Below are 22822 nucleotides of genomic sequence, written 5' to 3'. Positions count from 1 at the left end.
AATGCACTGACTGATGATGAGTCAGCTTCCTGGCAAGAATGACACCATGGCAAGGAAAAAGCCCTGAGATGAGGTTGTTGTAAGGTACGGGTGAGGTGACAAAGAACAGACACCAAATAATGAAACAGCTGAAAACTGCACATTGTTCAATCACCGAATATTCCTAACTACAGCTGCGGCTGGTTAATTAGATGATCACTACGTATCTGTCGAGAGATTATGTTCATTGCATGGTAGCCAGACTGTTACACTGTATCATCTGTCTTCATCACATCTGTCATGGACAGTTAATTTTTACAAATATCATCATCAAAAATGTCTGTGAACATAAAAAGAGTAATTTACAGCAACATAGCAAGATCACAAATAATCCAAAGCCTTCTTTACACAGCTAGGTTTTGGTGCTTTTATTTCATGCTTTTTACGGGTAAAGCTAGTATTAAATAAAGAAAAAGTCATATCTTTTCTTTATGCTTCTTCCAAGGTACACTTCGGGTTATAATCAGCATCTAAAGTGCATTGTGTACTGTTCAACTATGTGGTATAAGGAAGGGCTGCTCATACAAAGAAGCCAAGGGCATCGTAACCAAGAAAGGGCCATAGATGTCTACATTGTGCTGACCGATGCAGGTTCTGTAAATCAGACCTTCACGATTCTAACAATGAAAGCTTATTCTAAAGCCCCCAACACACGCTTCAATATATCTCACAATCCGTCGTTGGGGTCAAGTTGTAAGTGACACACATCCGGCATCGTTTGTGAGGTATCTGCGTGTGACACCTACGTGCGATCAGGATTGAACGCAAAACCGTTGATCGCAAACACATCGTATCTTTGTCTAGAATTGAGCGTTTTGTTGCACGAACCTAGTCAATTGTAACGTGTGACATCCCTCATACGATTTTGGTGTCTGATGCTATGTGCGCAGGTGTGCGCTCTGCACCGCAGCTTAAAAAAGGTCCGCTTCAGAGCGCAGCTGAAAAGCTGCGTTCTGAAGCGCCTCACAATGTCTGTCATTCATTAATCTCTGTCAGTCGGTCACTATCTCTGTCCCTCACTCTCTGTCCATGTCAGTCTATCCCCCTCTCTCATACTCACCGATCCCCGGCGTGGCGCTGCACAGCGTTCACACTGCTCCGGCGGCTTTTACTGTTTTGATAAAGCCGGCCGCCCATTAAACAATCTCGTATTCCCTGCTTTCCCCACCCACCGGTGCCTATGATTGGTTACAGTGAGACACGCCCCCACGCTGAGTGACAGGTGTCACACTGCACCCAATCACAGCAGCCGGTGGGCGTGTCTATACTGTGTAGTGAAATAAATAATTAAATAATTAAAAAAAATGGCGTGCGGTCCCCCTCAATTTTAAAACCAGCCAGATAAAGCCATACGGCTGAAGGCTGGTATTCTCAGGATGGGGAGCTCCACGTTATGGGGAGCCCCCCAGCCTAACAATATCAGCCAACAGCCGCCCAGAATTGCCGCATACATTATATGCGACAGTTCTGGAACTGTACCCGGCTCTTCCCGATTTGCCCTGGTGCGTTGGCAAATCGGGGTAATAAGGAGTTATTGGCAGCCCATAGCTGCCAATAAGTCCTAGATTAATCATGTCAGGCATCTCCCCGAGATACCTTCCATGATTAATCTGTAAATTACAGTAAATAAACACACACACACACACCCGAAAAAAATCCTTTATTAGAAATAAAAAACACAAACATATACCCTGGTTCACCACTTTAATCAGCCCCAAAAAGCCCTCCATGTCCGGCGTAATCCAGGATGGTCCAGCGTCGCTTCCAGCGCTGCTGCATGGAGGTGACCGGAGCTGCAGCAGACGCCGCCGCTCCTGTCACCTCCACGCAGCAACTGAAGACAGCCGTGCGATCAGCTGAGCTGTCACTGAGGTTACCCGCTGTCACTGGATCCAGCGGTGGCCGCGGGTAACCTCAGTGACAGCTCAGCTGATCGCGCTACTCACCTCAGTTGCTGCGTGGAGGTGAGAGGAGCGGCAGTGAGTAGCGCGATCAGCTGAGCTGTCACTGAGGTTACTCGCGGCCACCGCTGGATCCAGTGACAGCGGGTAACCTCACTGACAGCTCAGCCGATCGCGCGGCTGTCTTCAGTTGCTGTGTGGAGGTGACAGGAGCAGCGATGTCTGCTGCAGCTCCGGTCACCTCCATGCAGCAGAGCTGGAAGCGATGCTGGACCATCCTGGATTACGCCGGACATGGAGGGCTTTTTGGGGCTGATTAAAGTGGTGAACCAGGGTATATGTTTGTGTTTTTTATTTCTAATAAAGGATTTTTCGGGTGTGTGTGTGTTTATTTACTGTAATTTACAGATTAATCATGGAAGGTGTCTCATAGACGCCTGACATGATTAATCTAGGACTTATTGGCACCTATGGGCTGCCAATAACTCCTTATTACCCCGATTTGCCAACGCACCAGGGCAAATCGGGAAGAGCCGGGTACAGTCCCAGAACTGTCGCATATAATGTATGCGGCAATTCTGGGCGGCTGTTGGCTGATATTGTTAGGCTGGGGGACTCCCCATAACGTGGAGCTCCCCATCCTGAGAATACCAGCCTTCAGCCGTATGGCTTTATCTGGCTGGTTTTAAAATTGGGGGGGACCGCACGCCGTTTTTTTTAATTATTTAATTAATTATTTCACTACACAGTATAGACACGCCCACCGGCTGCTGTGATTGGGTGCAGTGTGACATCTGTCACTCAGCGTGGGGGCGTGTCTCACTGTAACCAATCATAGGCGCCGGTGGGCGGGGAAAGCAGGGAATATGAGATTGTTTAATGGGCGGCCGGCTTTTTAAAAACAGTAAAAGCCGCCGGAGCAGTGTGAACGCCGTGCAGCGCCGAGCCGGGGATCGTGAGTTTATGAGAGAGGGATGCTCACTTCAGTCACTCAGGAGTTTAGCGGTCACCGGTGAGTCCTTCACAGGTGACCGCTAATCAGGACGCGACACAGACAGAGCCGCAGCATGACAATGAACTCGGGTGAAGTTCACCCGAGTTCATTCTTTTTTTATCGTGCGGCTCTGTCTATGTCTGCTGTTATCTGCCATTCAGCTCTGCTACATGGCTGTCTGTGTCTGCTGTCAGCGGCCATGTAGCAGAGCTGAATGGCAGATGACATAGTAAAAACGCATCCCTACACATTACACACGCTTGGCAAGTCAATAAATAAAAAAAAAAAAAGGTGCCCAATGCATACGTCACAGAACACATGATCTAAAGGAACGCACACAAAATTGATCAATTTAACCTAGGCTACTAACGCGCGTGTGACAGCAAATGAACGACCTACGTGCAATCTCATAAGATCCCGTATGCAACCTGGGCGTGTCACATCGCAAATGCGATTGTACAACTAATTGCAATGTGTAAAGCAGGCTTAAGGATAGGTGATTAATGTTGGATAAATAGGGGTCCAAAACTTGACCACTTCACCGATCAGTGCTTCAGTGGCGACAGCTTGATGTTTACATTGAACATTAGCCACTGCTGTTGGGTACTGTAGATCAGACACTATTCTTTTGCATAAGAACTGATGAGCAGTACCAGGTAGCGGCGACTACACATTGAACAGTGAACCGATTTTCATTGTTTATGTCCGGCCACTACTAGAGCTAAAACTAGCTGATAAGTTGATGCTGGGTACCTCCCAACTTTGGAAGAACAGAAAGAGGGACAAATTATGTGGTCCATAGCGCTCCGCTTCAATTTTGATAATGCCCCTAGCTACACTTTTCTTTTTACTCTTGTAGGAAATGGCAGAGGGGCAGTGACAGTGAGAGACATTCAACAGATGCCCGAATCTGCAAGGCATAGATCCAAATCCGTGACTGTCCTGCTGTATCCAGGACGGCTGAGATGAACGGATCTCTTCATAGGACTCCGGTCAAGCATCCAGGTCAGTGGAACATGGCAGTTAGATGGGAGGGCTTCGATCCCCTTACCTTTCAGTGTCCCTAGCAGCTTTTGGTTAGACAGGGCTGGCACGGTGTCATTTGTGTGTCCTGCTCATCTCTAGTTGGGACATACAGATTTATTTTTTGTTCATTTATTCATAGTCGTAGTAGCCATAACTATCTCTTCTCAATGTGAGCTTTGCTACATGACATTTGGCTTTTCTCTGTGGCGTGTTCACACGTTGCATAAATATTGTTTTTTGTTTTCTTCAGGTGTCTGCACCAAACTACATTGCATTTATTGCTGCATTTTTATGCCGTTTAGCCCCTTATTTGATGCATTTTTGGTTCACATGTGAATCTGCAGTTTTAAGTGTTTTTTACAGAACAGCAAAGCTTTCATTCTGCACAAAGGGAGTGAGAGGAAATTGGGACAAAGCCCTGACGTGCCAGGACAGGGGGACTGAATCCAGGATGATTGAGAGTTATGAGTTGAGCCCCTTCCAATCTAATAGAGATTATCTAGCCCATCTATAGGTCATCATTATCATATGCATAGAGGATCCCTTAAAAGTCCCAGATAGCCCTTTATAAAATGCCTTATAGGTCTATGAGCATCATAAATAGATGTTTATACAAATCATAAATGACATTTAGGAGCCACTTTTTTTTAAAGGAAAGAGTCAGTGGAAAGGACTCCTTCAATACTGACATACTTTGCGTGAATTGCATACTGATTGCATGCTTTGTAACACAATCTTTCTAAAGCTTCACTAAAGGCCGCTTTACACGCTGCGATCTTGCTAGCAAGATCGCTAGCGTGCATACCCGCCCCCGTCGGTTGTGCATCATGGGCAAATCGCTGCCCGTGGCGCACAACATCGCTAGTCCCTGTCACACTTCTTACCTGCCTAGCAACGTCGCTGTGACCGGCCAACCGCCTCCTTTCTAAGGGGGTGGTTCGTTCGGCATCACAGCGACATCACTAAGCGGCCACCCAATCGAAGCGGAGGGGCGGAGATGAGTGGGACGAACATCCCGCCCACCTTCTTCCTTCCTCATTGCAGGTGGCCGCAGGTACGGTGAGGTTCCTCGTTCCTGCGGTGTCAGACATAGCGATGTGTGCAGCCGCAGGAATGACGAACAACCTGCGTCCTGCAACAGCAACGATATTTGGGAACTGGACAGCGTGTCAACGAGCAACGATAAGATGAGTATTTTTGCTCGTTAGCGGTCGCTCATACGTTTCACACGCAACGACGTCGCTAACGAGGCTGGATGTGCGTCACGAATTCCGTGACCCCAACGACATCATGTTAGCATTGTCGCTGTGTGTAAAGCGGCCTTAACTCAACAACTAAATAGCCAATTGTTTAAAAACATTACCTATTTTTCAATGTTCATGTTTCACAGTTTACACTATTGTCAAGAGCTTTATCCACAGTTCTGTGGGCTTAAAGGCCCAGTCACACACAACGACTTACCAGCAATCCCGACAACGATACGTCCTGATAAAGATCGCTGGTAAGGTCGCTGGTGAGATGTCACACAGTCAGACTTTACCAACGACACAGTAACGATACAGGTCGCAGTAGCGACCTGTATAACGATCTCGGCGGTCATTGGAACCCTGTCACACAGTGTCAAACACAGCGATGCGTCCTGCCCAGTAGGACATCGCCTTTGAAGAAAATGGTCCGGACCATTCTGCAACAACTAGCGATCTCACAGCAGAGGCATGATCGCAGGTAGGTGTCACACATAACGAGATTGCTGGCGAGATCGTTGCTGCGTCACAGAAACTGTGACTCAGCAACGATCTCGATAGCGATCTCGTTGTGTGTGATGGGGCCTTTAGAGCTGAAATTTACCAACCAGTGTCATAGTGATCCCTGTTGCAGAAGTCGCCCCGGGACTGGAGGTGAAGGAGGCCCATTGACTCCAGCACCTACTTTAGCTGGATGTGTGTCCACAGACACACATTAGGCTGATATATATAGAACATAGGGGCAAATAAATCCATTGGGTCCCTGCACTACAAAACATGGCGCTAGTCAAATTAGTCAAATGGGGTGAGCAACTGACATTGGCAAGCCAGGCTTTGGCATTGCATGGCAGTGACATCATGCAATGTCAGTTGCCGGATATGGCGTTGGCTACAGTGGATGACGCTGCACAACATGGGAAGAGAGGAAGGTGAATAGAATTTTTTTGGGTTATAAGCAGAACGGGGACCATATATAACAGAAAGGGGCTCAGGATAGGGACATATATAAAAGGATGGGGGACATATTTACCAGGAGGGGATCCATGATGGGAGATATATACCAGGATGGGAAGCATATTTATCATGAAGGGGGTCATGAAGGGGCCCAAAGTGGGAGACATATATACCAGGATGAAGTACATATTTACCAGGAAGGGGCCCAGGATGGAGGACTATTTCTTGGTATGATATGTTCCTAGCTATTATAGGAAATTAGATATTTTTCCTCCCTATGATATTGTCCTTGGGATCGTGTAGCGCAACCAATCAACAAGCTTTTCGGCATCGGGACGATGCCTCTACGCTGCTGTGGACAAAATAAATTTTAAAAAGTAATATGGGGACCCTCCATTTTTGATAACCAACACCGGCAAAGCAGCTGTCTGCTTTACCTTGGTTGATTATCAAAAATAGAGGGCACCCCACGCCATTTTATTTTTTAAATTATTCATTTAAATAGTTTTAAAAATAATGGCATAGGGTATCCCCTATTTTTGATAACCAGCAAAGGTAATTTCGACAGCTCGTGGCTGGTATTATCAGGCTGTGAAGGCTTATGATTATTTGGTACTTCCCAGTCTAGAAATAGCAGCCTGCACTCACCTGAAAGGTGGCGCATCCAGTAGATGCACCAATTTTGGTGCTTTACTAGGCTCTTTCCGGTTGCCCTGGTGTAGTGGCAATCGAGGTAATACTTTAGGGGTTGATGTCACCTATGAATTGACAATTGACATCAAGCCAATGGATTAGTAATGGAGAGGCGTCGGTCATACATCCCCATTACTAGTGTACAGTTAAAAAAAGCACAAGAAAAATATAGTTATATTATTTGAATAAAGGCTCCCCCACACTCCCTCATTCACCAATTTATTAGATAAAATAAATCCTCGGAGTTCTGACGTAATCCAATGGTGAATTAAGATTCTTCAACACTCCCTCTATCACCAATGTAGGAATTAAAAAGAAATCCTCGCAGTTTCAATATAATCCAATGGTGTAATGGTCCACAGTGCCCATTGAACCTATTGAACCTTGTTCTCAGAGCGAGGCTCTATAGGTCACTGGCAGGAAGGTACACCATTGGATTATGTTGGAATTACAAGGATTTCTTTTTAATAAATTGGTGAACAAGGGTGTGTGGGAGAGTCTTTATTGAAATATTCATGCTTGCAGAATATTCAGTGGCAGAAGAAGAGGATGGTCAAAAAACAGCTACATCGACACCATCAAGAGTGACACGGGAATGACCACTGGTGAACTGAAAGAAGTAACGTGGGATAGAACAGCCTGGCGAACGATGATCCATATAGTCATACTCGACTGAAAAGGAGTAGATTACTATTATTATTATAATTATTATTATTTCATTCATTCTACTGATACAAATTGGGGTAAGTAAGAATGTCATAGGCCTAGGGGGTTAAATAAAGATGGTATTGGATATACACATAATTTTATACTGTAAACTAAGTTGATTACATTTTCAGATATTTTAGGTCTATAACAACCTTGTGAAATTGTTTAAGAAATTCATTTTTCTAAAGTTTTCCACCTTCTCATTCTAGGTTTTCCAGCTGTTCCCATCACAAATAAGCCTATGTGTGATGCTTCATGGTAGACATGGTCCCACTCTTCAAAGTATAAAAGCCCTATTGACTGGCAGAATCTCTCTTCTTTTGAAAGCCTTTAATGTGCTGAGTGACCATCAAGCTGGGAAAAAGGTCAGACATCCAGAAATCAATCCTAAACCAGCATGATACTTGAATTAAAAGGTGGCAGAAAAATCTTTACACCGTCTGCACCTCGCTCTATCTCCTGCGTTTCCCATTTGACTTTTAAACACCATCTTTGATTGAATTGTGTTTTAGGGTAAAAAGACTGAGTAGTAATTGGCTGTTAAATGAAGCACAAAGTGCACAGTGATTTATACAGCCTCTGCTTCGGTAGTTTCCCTGGACTAAGAAATGGGTTTCTATGGGTGTATTGTAAAGCGAAGAAAGACATCATTCTATTAATGTGAGTTGTACAGAGCACACTGTTTGCTCAGGAAATACTGTTATCTTTAGTACTGTAAGGTCAGTTATACCCCTCATCATTTATCTGTGCACTCAGAAGACAATGTTATTTTATTTAGTACTGTCATTTATGCTATGTTTTCAGGGGCCATTATTATCTTATGGTCAGACTGTAGCATAATATGTGCTAGGATATCACTAATCATGTACTGTACTAACCTAAACTTAAAGGGATTTTTCCAAGTTTGGAAGGTATTTCTCATCCATAATTTAGGACATACATGTACCTCCCTAATCGTTGAGGTATCACCACCGATCCGGAGAATTGAGCTCCAAAGTGCCCTGTCTGAATTTAAGCAGAATTCAAGCCTGCTTCTTCAGAGTCCTATTCTCTGAAGTCAGACCCTCAGCACTCCAGAAGATATCTCCTTGATAGTTATATAATGGATATGTGTTAACTTTCAGATGTGCACAAACCCTTCAACTACTAAGGGTTTTGTCCCATGAACAACGCCAGCACATTTTAATTAATAGATCTCAGAATAAGTTTGTAATTTAGGTGTGTTAATACAAATGTTCCTGTGCTGAGATAATCTTATAAATGTGCCACTGCTATGTACTGTGTAATGGCCGTGTCTGACCGTACAGAGATGATCAAGTTCATGGTTGGCACATGACACATTTCCTCGCCAAGGAAGAACTACTTATGATAAGTGAGCAAACAGACAACACAGCACGGGCTCTCCATCGCTGTTTTCTGAGGTAACACATCTCCCTGCCTTAGGGGTACTTCTCACATAGCGAGATCGCTAGCGAGATCGCTGCTGAGTCACGTTTTTTGTGACGCACCAGTGACCTCATTAGCGATCTCATTGTGTGTGACACTGAGCAGCGATCTGGCCCCTGCTGTGAAATCGCTGCTCATTACACACAGTGCTGGTTCATTTTTTTGACGTTGCTCTCCCGTTGTGAAGCACACATCGCTGTGTGTGACAGCGAGAGAGCAACGATCTGAATTGTGCAGGGAGACGGTGTCTGGGAGCCTGCGTTAAGCTGTAACCAAGGTAAATATCGAGTAACCAAGCGAAGTGATTTGCTTGGTTACCCAAAATTTACCTTGGTTACTAGCGTCGGCCGCTCTCAGGCTGCCAGTGCTGGCTCCCTGCTCCCTGCACACATAGCCGGAGTACACATCGGGTAAATAAGCAAAGCGGTTTGCTTATTAACCCGATGTGTACTCTGGCTAGGAGTGCAGGGAGCCAGTGCTAAGCGGTGTGCTCTGGTAACCAAGGTAAATATCGGGTAACCAAGCGCTTGGTTACCCAATATTTACCTTAGTTACCAAGCGCAGCATCGCTTCCACGTGTCGCTGGTGGCTGGGGGCTGGTCACTGGTTGCTGGTGAAATCTGCCTGATTGACAGCTCACCAGCGACCATGTATCGACGCACCAGCGATCCTAACCAGGTCAAATCACTGGTGGAATCGCTGGAGCGTCGCTAAAGTGTGACGGTACCCTTAGGTAACACATTTTCTTTTTTATCACAGAGTTAATGTTTCTGCCATGTCACCCGTTCTGTGAGTTCATCACAAATCAAGTCAGTGGAATATTGTAAAAACTCAGTTACATAAATTGACATGTTGTGGATTTCAGCTGAATGTCAGATTGCACTGTGTTAAAAGAAGGACATTGAGTAGGAGATTTCTATAAATCCCATCCACTTTGCTGGAACTTTTAGACGCAAGGTTTTTCATGCAACAAAATACACAACATCAAAAGCTCACCAAATACTCATAGTGGGAACTTAACCTTATTAGTTCTCTACAGAAAAAATGACAAATATCATTTATGGTTTGAGTTCTCATTTGGTCCAGAACTGCAGTGAGGGGGAGCTTACATTGAGCAGTGGTTGACAATACACTCAGTATGAAGTGTATAGAACTGAAAGAGAACTCCATACACAATAAATGGAGCAGTAAAGCCCGCTTTACACGTTGCAATTTCGCATACGATACCGTATGCGATTTGCAACGCCCCCATCGTTTGTGTGGCACGTTCAATTTGTTGAACGTGCCGCACAAATGATTAACCCCCGTCACACGTACTTACCTTCCATACGACCTCGATGTGGGCGGCGAATGTCCACTTCCTGGAGTGGGAGGGACGTTCGGCGTCACATCGACGTCACGCGGCAGCCGGCCAATAGAAGCGGAGAGGCGGAGCTGAGCGGAATGTAAGCATCCCGCCCACCTCCTTCCGTCCGCATTGTGGGCCGGGAGCCGCAGGACATAGGTAAGATCTGTTCATCGTTCCCGGGGTGTCACACACTGCAATGTGTGCTACCCCGGGTACGATGAACAATCTGACGTGCAATTCTAGAGAAAGGTACGATGTGTATTCGATGAACGTTTTAACATTCAATTGCAATCGCACGTATCTGTCACACACTGCAATGTAACTTACAATGCCAGATGTGCGTCACTTACGACGTGACCCCACCGACACATTGTAAGATACATTGCAGCGTGTAAAGCAGGCTTACGGTTCATGCTTGATGTCTGCTCAGGTCAAAGACATTAGTGTGCTGGACTTTTGTAGATGTACTTCCAGCTTCCTTTTTCTTCTGGGTCAAATTTGCAGAGCTAATTTATTGACGTCAGATCCTCTTGGCACCTGAATCATTACCACCTAACTGGCATTATCATTCCATAAAGTGGCTCTGCTAATTGATGACTATGGATAATGAGCATGTACCATGTACCAGAATGTAATTTTTCTTATGATATCTGTACATTTTTTACATACAAAATGAAAGGTTTCATTTACTACCACCCCCGCCCATATGCACTTCAGATATTTCGACTGAACCGATCATTTGGCCGATAGATAACTCTCACATACACAGAAGTACTGAGCGCACCAAGCATTCCTGTGCTCTCAGAATTGATGGAGACAATAATATCTTTAGTTACCCCATAACACTCAAATATCCAGAGACTGGCATTAGACAGCACTTGCCTCTTTATGCAGCCCAGCTTACACTAGAGGGAGCCAAAGATCCTTGTGAATCCACATAAAAATGAACAGACTGAGTGACAGCTAGTCATTTTTTTTTGCTGTTGTTCCACTTGTATACAGGCAATGACAATTTTACAGTGTAATTCAGTATTTCACCACAGACATTGGTCACAACTGAAACTGAGATAACATCTAATTGCAGTCCTCTGATTAATGCCGATATATCTGTCTGTGGATCAACCCATGATCAGTGTGTGCTAACCTATTGAAAATTGTTAGTGATATGTAGTGCTGAGCCAATATATTTGGCACTATTTGTTACTTGAACAAATATTAAGGTATTCATGGTTTACGTTACTCTACCAGCATTTAGATATTTGCCTTGAGAGTTTCAAGTCCCCTCCCCACATGTTTGGCGGGTTGCTTGCCAATAAGATTAATGACATGGCCATTTTTGCTCCTGGCATTACTGTGATAGGCTGGCGCAATGAAAAAAAAAAAAAAATCCGTGCGATCATTAAACCAAAAGAATTATACTTACTGAGTTTCCCTGCTTCTGTAACACTGCTTCCTGGTCCAAAAATGCACTGCTTCCCCTGCCCACACTTTGTAACACTGACTCTTGCTGGAGTTTACCTTCCCCTGCCCACTCCCTGTGCCGGCATATGTGGAGTGGAGTGTAAAAATAAATAAATAATTGGAAAATTGGAAAATATTTAGATACCCAGTGCAGATAAAGCAGACAGCTACAGGCTGCAGCTACCAGCTGTGTATGGTATCTTGGCTGTGTATCAAAATACGAGGGACCCATTTGGTTTGGTTTTTTTTTCTTTTAATTATTTAAATAAATAATTTCAAAAAAGTTGTGACGTCCCGCTCAATTTTGATACCAAGTCAAGATAAAGTGGACAGCTGTGGTCTGGTATTCTCAGGCTGGGGAGGCCCATGATTATTGGACCCTCCCCAGACTAAAAATAGCAGCCTGCAGTGGCCCTAGAGTTGTTGCATCCATTAGATGTGACAATTTCGATGCTTTAATATACTCATCCTGATTGCCCTGGAGCAGTTGCAATCAGGGTAATATAAGGGGTTAAGGACAGCTGTAATTTGTCAAAAAATGACAGCTTTCGTCAAGCTCGAGGTTAGTAATGGGAAGGGATCTATGAGACTCCACATTACCAACTTAACCCAACAAAAAAACTTCTTTCTCTATTGTATTAACTCATAACACACACCTTCAGGTCTGACGTAATCCACATGATGTGCCACATTGATCCCGGCTCTGCTATATCTGAGGTCGCAGTGCGTGGTCATATTAGAAAACGTGGCAGAGCACTGTGGCATCAGGGACACACTGATAGGGCTGCAGCTGTGAGTGGTGATGTCAGTGAGTTCACATCACAGCTGTCGGTTCCCACAGTTCCCCAGCTGTGACCTTAAGTGAACTGATCGGAGGTGATCTCATTGAACTCAGTGAACTCACCTCAAGTGAAGTCATTGAAGTCAATGCCAGATTACCGAATTACACGATGGTACATTGAGTATTTGGTTACAGACATTTCTGCACCAAATGTGCTGCTCCTGGGAAAAAAATGCACCAAAACTACATTAAAACGTATGTGGTATCAGTCCATTTTTTTGCCAAGAGATGCAGATTTGGTGCAAAAATGTCTGCAACCAAATACTGATAGTGTGCAGATAGCCTAATCCAGTAATCTGGCATTGAGTTCAATGACTTCACCTGAGGTGAGGTAACTGAGTTCAGTGATTTCACCACAGGTCAGTACACCTGAGGTCACAATTGGAGTAGAATGGGAATAAACAGCTGTGACCTCAGGTGAACTCAGTGACATCACTGCTCATAGCTGCAGCTCTGACAGTGTGTCTCTGACACCGCAGTGCTCTGTCATGTTTTCTAATATGACCGTGCACTGCAACCTCAGGATGTAGCAGGGGCGGGATCATCGTGGGACCTTTAAGGAAAATAAATTATTACTGACCCTATTAAAGCAGTCATACAATAGTTACCAATCAATGTCTTCCCCTTGTTAGCTATAACTTTTAATACCATAAGTCATCAGCTTTATTTTTACATCTTATTTGTTGATGCAGATCAATCTATTAAGGCGAAGGTCACATGAGCCTTCTAGTCTCAAAAAATGTTTTTTAGATTCCCTGGCGCCATCAAAGTAATCCTTCTTAAATATACCGTACCAATGTTACAATTAATAAAATCTGCCCATATTGTTGATGAAATATCACCACAGGTGTACAAGTACATTTTGCATCTCAGTTGCAGTCTCAACCTAGAATGCAACCTTAAATATAACAACATACTGCATTCTACACTCTATAATGACTATTAATTTTCTTCATTTATGTAATTTTTACAAAATTATATCATATAATATTAATTTATATAATATTATAACATAAGGTAGTTCTGTTTCTCTGATACTATCCTGACACTGTTCCTTTGGGCAATATTTATCTGTTTAGCAAAATAAACATATTAGACCATAGGAATGTAAAAATATTATTTAAGAAGTTAAAGACATGCATCAAATGTCAATAGTGTGAATTTATTTATAAGGATAGAAAGCAAATGTTTTTAAGAAGCCCTTGATGGAATGATATTTAGGGGTGTAATGACCACTAAAGCTTATCTGAGCAATGTGCTTATTGAGACAGACAGCATATACATAGTAGACAAAAAGGTGGGTTCATCAACCTCCAGTTTATGCTTTCAATTCCAATGCTTATTCCATTGGAGCAAACATATAGACAGCACTGACTGTGCTGAGTGTATGAAAGGTGGAAACTCAAATAGGAAAGGGAAATATGGCAGAAATGCTGGATTACTCATATCTGCATTAAATGTCCACTACTAAGATAACCAAAGCCTATACTCACCATGAATGTTGGCATCGTTCCAGAGGTGTCAGTGTTCCCTGGGCTCACGTGACATTATGCGAGCCTCGAGCCCACTGCTTATCTCTCCCAGCTTTCAGACATTGGTGCAATCAACAGGAAAGTTAGTGGCAGCCACAGCGCTCTCTTCCTGTTGTGTAATTAATTTGTCTGAAGGCGAGGAGACAGAAACAGACGATGATTGGACGCGGTTCTCTCGAGATGTCACACGAGCCTTGGGAACATGAGTATCAACACTGCTGGAACAGCGCCAGCATGGGAAACGAGTAAAGGCTTTTATATTTTGCCTGGGGAAACATGGAATCAGAAGGGGTTGTCCTAGAAGTAGACAACCCCTTTAAAAAGACAGGAGTTTAGCAAGACAACAATTTCCTAGTTGCCAATATACAACAAAAGTATCTGTAGTAGGCACATTGGTGGTATATCTATGAATGAAACCTGTGTCAATTGCCCAGATGTCATCACATGGAGTTTTGCACAAACTTTGCTGACTGTCATGGCAGCCTTGGGCGCTGTTCAGATTGCAGATTCTGACACTCTGCCTGATTGTTTCTCTGGTATCTGGAATCAACACAGGCAAACTCTGGTGTTGACCTGCTGTGTGCTGATTTATACGCAGGCTAGCAAGAGTTAAGCTTTACTAATCTGCTTGCTCCTTTGGTCACATGTTGTGGGGAGGCCTATCACATCTTCTCCCCTCCTATTTATGCTGGTTAAATCCTTTCACCCCTGCCAGCTATAGATTATTCTATGTTGGTCTGTGAGGTGTGGTGTCCCAGACTTACAAGTTAAAGTTGTGCTCATTGCTTAGTGTGGTTGTGAAGTTTAGCCCTGTTGTTTTGTAGCTTCCTTCCTGCTTTTATTTTTCCTCCTGAACCTCTTATTGTCTTTACCTTTGTATGTGCTTGCTGTGTGAGAGGGTTTTGGCTTTCCCTTGAATGTCTTTATCTGTGGGTTTCATCACACTCCTGTCCCGTCTCCCTGGGGGAGGATGAGGGGAAATCAGATCAGGACTGGTCAGGAGCAGAGCCTGGAAGTAGACTAAAGGCCGCTTTACACGCTACGATTTATCTGACGATATGTCATCGGGGGTCACGGTTTTCGTGATGCACTTCCATCATTGTTAGCGACGTTGTTGCGTGTGACACCTACGTGCGACTCTGAACGATCGCAAATAGGGTGAAAATCGTTGATCGTTGACACGTCGTTCAGTTTCAAAATATTGTTCATCGTTTGGAACGCAGCAGACATATTCCTACATTTGACACCCTGCAAACGACGAACAACATCCACACGACCGCATTGGTCAAACAATATATCGCTGAACGATGTAGCGTAGTTTGTGAGATGTATACGTGTGACCGCTACAAAACGACCTATGAGCGATCTTGGCAAATTGTAACAACGATCTGGGCGTGTCACATCGCTAACGAGATCGCTAGCGATATCGTTGTGTGTAAAGCAGTCTTCAGACTTCTCTACCATCAGGACTATCCCTGAGATTAGGGATAACAAAGGGCCCCCTAGCTTGAAGAACAGCTTAGGAGCCCCGGTTCCCCGCTATCCCATACTCACCGTGGCAGAAGGCTTCTTCCACAGATAGGAAACTGGGAATACTAGTTCCCATATTCTTAAAGGGAATCTATCAGCAGGTTTTTTTCTATGTAATCTGACAGCACCATGAGGTAGAGACATATATCCTGATTCTAGCGATATATGACTTAGCTTATTGGGTACAGCAGTTATGATACAGTCAGTTTTCTTTGTTGCAGATGTAGCAGAGCTCAGTTTTGGAGCAACAAAGTTTTCTGTCTTAATTTGTAATACCCCAGAGTTGGGGATAATATTAATGTGTAATTTACATATGTACGTGTCTTTAATTATTTGAACAACTGTACTATTTTGTATGTGGTATGCAACACACACATGAAAAGTTAAAGGGGTATTCCCATCGCCAAGATCCTATCCCAATATGTAGTAGGTGTAATAATATTAACAAATACCTCCAATTAGAAATGTAGTATTGTTCTCCTGATATAGCCATGTCTTTTACCTCATCTGCAGAGCATTAGAACTTAGGTATCTATAGTTACGACGATGAACAACTAACTAATGCTCACTATATGAGTGGATGTAACCATGGATACCTAAGCTGCAATGAGGTAAGAGATATGGCTATATCAGGAGAACTATACTACATTTCTCATTGGATGTATTTGCTAATATTATTATTATTATTACACCTACTATATAATGGAATAGGATCTTAGAAATGAGAATAACCCTTTAATTCCCTCACTTAGCTGGTATCTAGGAAACAGTTAAGAGGGTTTAGTGAACAAAACAGCTGCAACCATGGTTTCTAGTCAGAGTAGTTAGAGAAAAGCAGCTACAGCAATTGCGTAGGTATTCAAACCTCTTTTGTTCCAAGCAGGCCGGTAGCCCACATCTTTGCCCGCACATGTTGGCTGATCTGATTAGCCAACATGTGCAGCTAACTGGCATGGGTGGATCGCACTGTCAAACTCTGTCAGCGCGATCTAACATGCTGTGGCAGGGATTGCGCTGTTCCCCGCCACCATCAACAGCCACATGACGCAATCACGGAGCGCCAATGGATTGTCATTACAGCATAGGGTCAGCAGAGCACTGCCACTCACAGGCGAAAAGCATTTCTGCTGATCAAAGCGATCCCTATGGGGACTAGTAATATCAATAAAAAATAAGTTTTTAAAAATTTGAAAAAATACAAAATCCCCTGAAAATTCAAAACATCCCCTTTTGCCCCATTGACAAAAAATATACATATTTGGTATTAACGAGTTTAAAAATGCCCAATCTATCAAAATATAATATCAATTAATCTGATCAGTAAAGGGTGTAGCGAGGAAAAAAATCAAAACGCCAGAATTATGTTTTTTTGGGCCATAACAGGTGATGAAAACATTGTATCTCCCCAGAAATGGTATGATTTAAAACGTCACCTCAAGCTGCAAAAAAAAGCCATCACACAACCCCAGATCCGAAAAATGAAAACGCTAAAATAATGCCAAAAGCAATTCTTTTTTTTTCCACAAACTTCAGAATTTTTTTTATCACTTAAACTATACATGTTTGGTATCTACAAACTCATACTGACCTGGGGAATCAAACTTGTCAGGTTAGTTTTACCATATAGTGAATATGGTAAATAAATACCCAATAATGTCACTTCACCTGACAGTGAAGCTTTTTCACATATCCCATTGTAAACATACAGTCATATGAAAAAGTTTGGGCACCCCTATTAATGTTAACCTTTTTTCTTTATAACAATTTGGGTTTTTGCAACAGCTATTTCTGTTTCATATATCTAATAACTGATGGACTGAGTAATATTTCTGGATTGAAATGAGGTTTATTGTACTAACAGAAAATGTGCAATTCGCATTTAAACAAAATTTGACTGGTGCAAAAGTATGGGCACCCTTATCAATTTCTTGATTTGAACACTCCTAACTACTTTTTACTGACTTACTAAAGCACTAAATTGGTTTTGTAACCTCATTGAGCTTTGAACTTCATAGGCAGGTGTATCCAATCATGAGAAAAGGTATTTAAGGTGGCCACTTGCAAGTTGCTCTCCTATTTGAATCTCCTATGAAGAATGGCATCATGGGCTCCTCAAAACAACTCTCAAATGATCTGAAAACAAAGATTATTCAACATAGTTGTTCAGGGGAAGGATACAAAAAGTTGTCTCAGAGATTTAAACTGTCAGTTTCCACTGTGAGGAACATAGTAAGGAAATGGAAGAACACAGGTACAGTTCTTGTTAAGCCCAGAAGTGGCAGGCCAAGAAAAATATCAGAAAGGCAGAGAAGAAGAATGGTGGGAATAGTTAAGGACAATCCACAGACCACCACCAAAGACTTGCAGCATCATCTTGCTGCAGACGGTGTCAATGTGCATCGGTCAACAATACAGCGTACGTTGCACAAGGAGAAGCTGTATGGGAGAGTGATGCGAAAGAAGCCGTTTCTGCAAGCATGCCACAAACAGTCGCCTGAGGTATGCAAAAGCACATTTGGACAAGCCAGTTACATTTTGGAAGAAGGTCCTGTGGACTGATGAAACAAAGATTGAGTTGTTTGGTCATACAAAAAGGCGTTATGCATTGAGGCAAAAAAAAACACAGCATTCCAAGAAAAGCACTTGCTACCCACAGTAAAATTTGGTGGAGGTTCCATCATGCTTTGGGGCTGTGTGGCCAATGCCGGCACCGGGAATCTTGTTAAAGTTGAGGGTCGCATGGATTCAACTCAGCATCAGCAGATTCTTGACAATAATGTGCAAGAATCAGTGACAAAGTTGAAGTTACGCAGGGGATGGATATTTCAGCAAGACAATGATCCAAAACACCACTCCAAATCTACTCAGGCATTCATGCAGAGGAACAATTACAATGTTCTGGAATGGCCATCCCAGTCCCCAGACCTGAATATCATTGAGCATCTGTGGGATGATTTGAAGCGTGCTGTCCATGCTCGGCGACCATCAAACTTAACTGAACTGGAATTGTTTTGTAAACAGGAATGGTCAAATATACCTTCATCCAGGATCTCATTAAAAGCTACAGGAAGCGTCTAAAGGCTGTTATTTTTGTAATAGGAGGATCTACAAAATATTAATGTCACTTTTATCTTGAGGTGCCCATACTTTTGCACCAGTCAAATTTTGGTTAAATGTGGATTGCACATTTTCTGTTCGTGCAATAAACCTCATTTCAATCCAGAAATATTACTCAGTCCATCAGTTATTAGATATATGAAACTGAAATAGCTGTTGCAAAAACCCAGATTTTTATAAAGAAAAAAGGTTCACATTAATACGGGTGCCCAAACTTTTTCATATGACTGTATAATTCCCCTTAGGAGTATCATCTTCAGTGTGGAAGCATGATGGTCTATGGCACTTGATGTATTACACACTATGTATAGTGCTGTTATCTAATTTGCCGTCCTCTCCTGCTATCTACCTTGCATTTTTTATCTGATATATGCCAAGGGTGTACATCATGTTAGGAGCCTCCTGGTGAACCAGTTTGGGGAAATGCGTCAAGGCATTTCTCATCTGAAAAAATTCTGCATCTGGTCTGAATTCTGACAATTCTTGATGGACTCTCTGTACAACCCAAGGGACCATGTGGACTATTCATGTCTTTAGACATCAACGGTTATAACTGAAGAAGCTAAGTATATCTTTGGCTATTATCACGGACAATATTGACCGTTTTCTTCAGATCGGATACTTACCCGTCCTTGTCTTACCTTACGGATGTTATTGATGGAGGGGTGTTACTGTCTAATTGGGGTTAATTATCTCTCAGTGGGTTTTCCCACTGATAGATAGGTTTTAGGGACATTAGGAGTGTTATACCTCCAGTTTCTATTAATTGTCATATGCTGTACATTGTATTGACTGTAATTTGTTTTGTATTGTTTGATTTATATGTATTTCACTGGACAATTGGGTGATTTTTAACATTACTAATAAAACCCCCAAAAAACAGTTGCGTGATTGCACTTTTTTGAAATTTCTCCACACTTGAAATTTATTTCTCTTTTTCCAGTACAATATGGGGCAGAATGAAAGGTCTTATTCAAAAGTACAACTCATCCTGCAAAAAACAAGCCCTCATATGGCTATATTGACAAAAAAAAATGAAAAAATTATGGCTCTTAGAAAAAGAACAGCAAAAAACGAAAAAGTGGAAAATCACCAAGTAGTGACGGGGTTGAAGAGAACCTCTTAGCACTATTCTGTAATAACAAAGTAAAGACATAGCTGTAAAGGCGCTGTAATATCGATTTAATTTTTTAGGGAAGGAATCTGCTTTTAGGTTTCTTTTTTAATCACCATCAGGGGCAAACTGTGCACTGGGTCTTTTCCTCCCTGTCTGTAATTTCCCGGCCCATCCGCTTGTCTCAGGTCTTTGAATGACAGGTCACTGCTGAGATTTTAAACATAAGAGGCACAGACGGAGGGCCTGGGGAATCACAGACAGGGAGGAGAAGTCCCAGTGTACAGTCCAGCCCCTGTAAACCAAAATCTACTTAGCCAAAAAACTTCAAATATTGTTTAAAAAAGAACCACAAAGCGGATTTCTTCATTAAAGCTATCAATTTAATATATTAATTTGCCATTACAGCCATTCTCTTTATAGAGAAATTAAACTTTCATTTTTAATGATTTTTTCAAGCCTGGAATATTATGAGGCTTTGTACATCACTTTATTATGGGTATGAGAACATACTCAGTTGGAGTATTGACACTGCCAGTGAAGGGCTCAGGACTAGTAATGAGGGAGTGTAATCTTCACTGTTCGCTACTCCCACAGATAGTACGGTATTCGGGTTGCTTGTTACATTGCGAGTTTTTGTGTACTCACCTCGCTATATTCGTATGCTTGATTTACAGCCACTAAACATGTTGGGATTCTTAACCAATCACAGTAGTGCCGCAGCCATCTTGGGTGTGACATTACTGAGATTGGCTGGCCACGCTTTATATTTATCGATCGCAAGAGCGAGATAGACATGCAGGCATATTCTCCAGGCTCTCCCCATTCACTTTCATCACTTTCCCATCCCCCAGACCTCTTTGTTGGGTCCAGCAGAAAATGACTCTCATTTCCCATTGACTTGCATTGTACTTACTATTTAGAACTAATACGGCAGTATTACAAAGTACTCGTTACAAGTATTGCGATAACGAATATTACGTACTTGCTCATCACAACTCAGTACCAATGTCCACCTGTGAATGTTCTGCTTGTCAATACAATCTACCGCAGCAGGCTTAACCCAAGAGTTGGCTGAACTGATCTTTTCACTGCTATCATCTGTACCCCAAATGAGTACATTCTGATATCTAGACAAATATAATGTGGAAAAGCAAGGGTTTGCAAGCAATGGATTTTTTACATGAATACAGACAAATTCACTGATAAACAGATTTGAAAAGTTCCATAACTTTCCAAAATTAGCTGTGCCTAGTTGATGGGCAGAAATTCTGTCTGATGGACTCCTAAAAATATAAATCGGTTGTTACAACTTTCGGTCCATACGTAATTATTATATTTAAAGGAATATTACCCTACATTTAACAGGACAGTACATTTCAGTGCTTTGTACATTATTACCTTCAGTAAACTTCACAATACGTTCGAAGAGAAAGGAGAGTAATAGAGGACGTACCATAAAGATGAGAATTGAGAAAACCTCAGATAATAAATTCTATTTTTGCCCCACTTGACCAAAACATTGCATTAACTTCTATGTGTCTTTCAAGTGGAAGATATATATAGGTGACAATGACAAAGAAGAAGCCTGTCACACTGGATTATTAAAGTGCTGGTACCTTTGTCTGAAATGTACAGTACAGGTGTGTCAGGAAAGGGTGTTCCCATGCAAGAGAAAGGACTCTTTTCTCCACCATTGTGCATTCAACATCATCATCCATGAGAACTACATCTTTTTTCAAAACTTTCATTGCAAAGAACTGGTTGGTCTGCTTCAGTTCTGTGAGGAAAACCTAAAGAAATCAAAGATATAAGAGGATATATTTCACTAACTCCTTAAAAACAAAGGAAATTAGTTATAGACCAAACCTACAAGAATGTGACTCGTGGGTGAAGTGCAAGTTTATGTAAAGGAGGGGACTCAGATTTTTTGTGAATTATTATTTTTACTAATAATTAAGATAACATGTTTAGTATTGGCTTGATTTCATTATTATTATTTCTTAATAGTGTTTTTTTTTATGTGTTGTATCTATTTTGCCACAAAGGTAGGTTTCCTGTGATGAATACTTTATCCATACTTCAAGGTACAGTATCTGACTCTTCTTTTCCCTGTATAAATATGGCCTATGATCCCATGGGATTAGCTGATAGAACTGTTGAACACACGTGCAGTTTTTTCTTAGATGTGTATCATGAAAGCACATAATGCAAAGGAACAGCAGAAAATAAAAATAAAATAGTGTTACTGAAATTGGCCTTGATTTCTTTGTTGCCTGTAATAATATAAAATATCATATTGACATGTTTAAAGTCAGTGTATATTGTTTGCGTAGCATCAATCGCTTTATTTTCTTCTCTTAATGGTCAATATACTTCTTACTGTAATATTAAAGGGGTTGTCTGGCTTCGGGGTACAAGTCTACAGTCACTCAATGTGACTTCAAACTGGTAAATCCTCATAGCGTATAATATGAGTACTGTCAAGATTCTCTGGTGCCGGTACCGGGTGCGGTTGGTCGCGTGACTACAAGTATGTGATTTGCATACAAGTGGTCAGATGCCAACTAGACATATGAGGCCTTGCTCAATACAAGTGAATTGAACTATACTGTACGTCTAGATAAAATGTGGCCGGATGTATACAAATCGCATGATTGTGGTCACATGACTGCCCCCTCCCGGCAGTCACATGACTGCAGACTTGTACCTCGAGGCCCGACAACCCCTTGATGATAGTATCAAACTTGAAACTTGAAGAGTTGCACTCCTTTCTTCTATTGATAGGAGTCAGACTCCCCCTCATTAAATTGATAACCTTTCCTAAGGATAGGTAATCGTTCTAAACGTTACAAAACCATTCAATTATGAATC

The 22822-nt window shown here is 42.3% G+C and overlaps 1 protein-coding gene across 1 annotated transcript in view; it reads right to left on the bottom strand.

The window, feature by feature from the left end:
• The window catches only part of PRKCQ (protein kinase C theta), a 125189-nt gene that overhangs the window by 31101 nt on the left and 71266 nt on the right, over positions 1-22822 (bottom strand). Inside the window, exon 11 of the mRNA XM_075345325.1 lies at positions 21568-21741. Within this exon, the coding sequence (XP_075201440.1) occupies positions 21568-21741 (174 nt within the window). The remainder of the gene's footprint in view (positions 1-21567; positions 21742-22822) is intronic.

Source organism: Anomaloglossus baeobatrachus, chromosome 4 (genome assembly GCF_048569485.1).
Source record: "Anomaloglossus baeobatrachus isolate aAnoBae1 chromosome 4, aAnoBae1.hap1, whole genome shotgun sequence".
NCBI classification, from domain to species: domain Eukaryota; kingdom Metazoa; phylum Chordata; class Amphibia; order Anura; family Aromobatidae; genus Anomaloglossus; species Anomaloglossus baeobatrachus.
Note: the sequence above shows the minus strand (reverse complement) of the source record. Positions and strands in the feature narration are given on the sequence as shown.